General features: G+C 37.5%; 1 protein-coding gene across 1 annotated transcript; it reads left to right on the plus strand.

Annotated features, from left to right (window-relative positions):
- Positions 1 to 1,458: 1,458 nt before the first annotated feature.
- LOC129757527 (putative serine protease K12H4.7) lies at positions 1,459 to 3,129 on the plus strand. The gene is made up of 2 exons (XM_055754797.1): positions 1,459 to 1,918; positions 1,985 to 3,129. Exons 1-2 carry the CDS (start codon positions 1,503 to 1,505, stop codon positions 3,081 to 3,083), a joined length of 1,515 nt encoding a protein of 504 aa, XP_055610772.1. The 5' UTR covers positions 1,459 to 1,502; the 3' UTR covers positions 3,084 to 3,129.
- Positions 3,130 to 4,678: the final 1,549 nt, after the last annotated feature.

Below are 4,678 nucleotides of genomic sequence, written 5' to 3' on the forward strand. Positions count from 1 at the left end.
ACGGAAGCTCTACGAGAAGATGCTGACAAAATATGGTTGCTGTCTGATGGACGACGAAACGTATATAAAAGCCGATTTTAAGCAAATTCTGGAACTGGAGTTTTTCATCGGTAAGAGCAAGTTTGATGTGGATGATAAATTTAAGAAGGAGAAAACGTCGAAGTTCGCCTCCAAATATCTCGTTTTGAAGGCCATCTGCTCTTGTGGACTAAGGAGTGAGCCTTTCGTGACAAAGGGCACAGAAAATGGCGAGATCTACAAATCTGAGTGCCTCGAGAAGCGCCTTTTGCCGTTCTTGCAGCAGCACGACAAAGCTCCGCTAATTTGGCCAGATTACATGTGGCATCATGCCACTATTCAAAAAGTGTCCTGGAGTGGTATGAGGCCAACTCTGTCCAATTTGTTCCAAAGGACATGAACCCGCCAAACTGCCCGGAGCTGCGCCCGGTGGAGCAGTACTGAAGCGGAAACTTCGGAAGAGCAAAAACACAGTCAAAGACGAGAATGACATGTTAAGAAAATGAAAAAAAAAACTGAGAAACTGATACCGGATGACACTGTAAAGACTTTGACGGAAGGCATCAAGCGAAAATGCGCTCAATTTTACACTCAACGCTCCATCGATTAACTTTTCTTTGAATTTTTGAAATAAATACATATATGTTTAAAACTACCCTTCAATTTTGGTTATATCTGCACAGAGTGGTTTTAAAAATTTTAGATACTATAGTCGATTGCTCGAATTTTGAAACTTTTGCGAAAAGCTGATTTGACAAATTAAAAATTCGGACTAACTTATTACATAACATTCTTTATGTAATGAATCATATGATAAAAGTTGAAAAGGAAGTATAAGAAAAAAGAACCAATGTCAGAATGAAATCTAGAGTATTCGATTTCCAAATATTTTTTCATCAACTCTCGTGTCACAAATTACAACAAACAGACTGCGGCGAAGACTTTTCAAGCGTTCATCAAACGATTCATTTTGGCGTTTTCAAAATCTTAAAGTTGTTGGTTCTTCAAAACTTTTGGTTAATTGGTTATGTGTTATTGGATATCCAACCGGAAACAAAAATTAAAAAATGATTCACGTATTTCATAACTGTTGAACATCGATCACAATTACACTTGCCATCTCTTTTTGGTTGAAATGGTCAATCTCGCTATCGTTTGCCAATATCCGCTGGAATTGACTCGATCGACCGTTTTTATCGTCAGACTGTTTTTTCCGCCAGCCTGGCAGCAATCACTTCCTATGGAATCTTATCGAAGGAGGTTTGATACGAAAGTCTTAATCCGGTATGGTAAATCATAGCATGCTCGATAGAAACGATAACAAAATTACGTAAATCCAGATTGCGTTAAGTCCACCCGTTTATTGCACCCTTCGAAGGTTTGGATATTGTTTTAACAATTAATATTTCTTGGAGCGAGCCTTCTTTTGCGAGTTTAGTATTTGACCGGCTGCCGTAGCTATTAGTCATTGGAAGGAACAAACAATGGTGAGCAAACTGATACTGGTGGCCTTGCTGGCGACCGTTGTGGTCGGCCTGCCAGCTAAGCAGAATAAAGTGGACGTGTTGAAAAGCCCACTGGTTAACAAAATGATGCAAGTTTTCGGCAAACCACAAGTTCCGGAAGGATACAAGTCCATCAATCCACGCACCACGCAACACTTCTTCCGCACTCGAGTGGATCACTTCAACCCACAGAACCGGGACACCTTCGAAATGTACTATCTATCCAACGACGAATTCTACCGTCCAGGTGGTCCAATCTTCATCATCGTCGGAGGAGCATGGATGTTGGAACCTTACTTCATTGAACACTCGTTCCTGCGAGAGATCGCTGCCTACGAAAATGGTTGGCTGTTCACCAACGAGCATCGCTACTTCGGAGACAGCGTTCCTACCGAGTGAGTATTGGAGGTGACTTGAACACTTTCAAAAGGTATTAACAAACGAATGTTTCCTACTTTCAGAGATTTGAGCAGCGAAAACCTTCAATACCTCACAACTGAACAGGCGCTCGTAGATATGGCTGAATGGATTCACCATCTGCGTACCAACGTATTGCGCAACCCAAGTGCTAAGGTCGTGTTGTTCGGAATCGGTCATGCCGGAGCACTGGCCACATGGATGCGTCAGAGGTACCCTCATCTGGTTCGAGGAGCTTGGGCTTCCAGTGGTCAGCTCGAAGCTCGTCTCAACTTCAAAGAATACGCCGTCGAAGTCGGACAGCTGGTTCGTGACTTTGGAAATGACGATTGCTACAGCCAGTTGTGGCGTGGATTCCGCACTGCCGAAAATCTTATGGATGCTGGTTTCACGGAAGTTGTTACCAACATGTTTAGAACTTGCGAACCCGTCGATGGTGACGACGCCTTGGAAGTTGAATCTTTCTTCTGGAACCTGAAAGAGTCCATCCAAACGATTATGCTCGTTGAACAAAATAGTCAATACACTGGCTTCAACAGCACCTGTGCTTGGTTGGAACGCAATGATGCTTCTACGGATCTTCAAGATTTGGCCGATTGGATGGAGTATTTCTACTCGTTCTACGAGTGTATGCCGTTCGACTTCGAAGCTAGCACTGAGTTCGCCAGAGACATTGATCGGGATGATATCACCAACTACTATCTGGGCATCCGTCAACGTTCCTATCAACTGTGCACGGAATTCGGCTGGTTCCTGACGGCCGATGCGGATGAGCAACCCTTCGGACAAACCGTTAGCCCGTACTACTTCCATAACTTCTGCCGGGCTGTATTCGGAGATTGGATGACCACCGAGGTCGTCAACGATGGAGTCTTCCTGACCAACCTGCACTTTGGAGCCCAAAACCCGAGCGTGACCAATGTTGTGTTCACCAACGGTGCCCTGGATCCGGTGCGAGATGTTTCCATCACCGAGTACTACGCGACTAATTCTGGTGCCATCGTGATTGACGGTGAGTTCGGAGGTTCGGACGTTTTGCCGGTGACCGGTTTCGATAGTACCGAGGTGCTGGAAGCCAAAAATCGGGTACATCAGTTCATCAGGAGCTGGATTCAGGAGGGAATCATCCCGATTGAAGGTTAAGTTGTGTGATTTTCTTTAAACACTGAATAAATTATTAATTGAGGAAGTAGTTGATTTTTCCATTGAAGTTTTTCAAAATCATGGGTGGGTATCATGGGTGCAATCTCAGCTTCAGTACAACAGCGCGTTAGCCATTTACACCACGGTGAATGTGAGGATAGGAGGCAAGAACACATCCGAGACATACATGGAGTGTATCGATGGATGGTCCAGCAGGATGGAGGATGATCGATGGAGCTCGACTTGTACGCTCGTGACAAAAATATAAAAAATGACAAAAATTACAAAAATGACAAAATGACAAAAATGACAAAAATGGCAAAAATGACAAATATGATAAAAATGACAAAAATGAAAAAAATTAAAATAATGGCAAAAATGACAAAAATTAAAAAAATTGACAAAAAAATACAAAAACTACAAAAATTACAAAAAAATACAAAAATGAAAAAAATACAAAAATGGCAAAAATTACAAAAAAATGACAAAAATAATAAAAATGATCAAATTACAAAAAATACAAAGATGACAACAATGACAAAAATGACAAAAATTACAAAAATTACAAAAATGACACAAATGACAAAAATGACAGAAATGACAGAAATGACAAAAATGACAAAATTCACTAAAATGGCAAAAATGGCAAAAGAGACAAAATGACAAAAATAACAAAACTGACAAGAATGACAAAAATGAAAAAATTACGAAAATGACAAAAATTACAAAAATAACAAAAATGAAAACAAAAATGACAAAAATGACAAAAAATACAAAAACTACAAAAATGACAAAAATTACAAAGAAAAATGACAAAAATGACAAAAAATGACAAAAATAATAAAAATGACAAAAACGACAAAAATGACAAAAATAACAAAAATAACAAAAATAACAAAAATGACAAAAATTACAAAAATTACAGAAATGACAAAAATTACAAAAATTACTGAAAATGACAAAAATTACAAAAATGACTGAAAGAAAAAAATGTTAAAAAAAACAAAAATTACTCAAATGTTAAAAATGTTGAAAATGACAAAAATGACAAAACAGAAAAAAATGACAGAAATGACAGAAATTACAAAAATTACCAAAAATGACAAAAATGACAAAAATGACAAAAATGACAAAAATGTTAAAAATGACAAAAATGTCAAAAGTGTTGAAAATGACAAAAATGACACTAACGACAAAAATGACAAAAATGACAAAAATGACAAAAACGACAAAAATGACAAAAATGACAAAAATGACAAAAATGACAAAAATGACAAAAATGACAAAAATGACAAAAATTACAAAAATGACAAAAATGACAAAAATGACAAAAATGACAAAAATGACAAAAAATTACAAAAATGACAAAAATGACAAAAATGACAAAAATGGCAAAATTAGCAAAATGACAAAAATGACAAAAATGACAAAAATGACAAAAATGACAAAAATGACAAAAATGACAAAAATGACAAAAATGACAAAATTGTCAAAAATGACAAAAATGACAAAAATGACAAAAATGACAAAAATGACAAAAATGACAAAAATGACAAAAATGACAAAAATGACAAAAATGACAAAAATGACAAAAA

The sequence above is a fragment of the Uranotaenia lowii genome, chromosome 3 (assembly GCF_029784155.1).
Source record: "Uranotaenia lowii strain MFRU-FL chromosome 3, ASM2978415v1, whole genome shotgun sequence".
Classification (NCBI taxonomy): domain Eukaryota; kingdom Metazoa; phylum Arthropoda; class Insecta; order Diptera; family Culicidae; genus Uranotaenia; species Uranotaenia lowii.

Excerpts from the sequence above, each read along its gene's own strand:
- LOC129757527 (XM_055754797.1), top strand. The coding sequence starts at position 1,503 with ATGGTGAGCAAACTGATACTGGTGGCCTTGCTGGCGACCGTTGTGGTC. Across the intron at positions 1,919-1,984 it reads GGAGACAGCGTTCCTACCGA|AGATTTGAGCAGCGAAAACC; the intron begins GTGAGTATTGGA and ends TCCTACTTTCAG.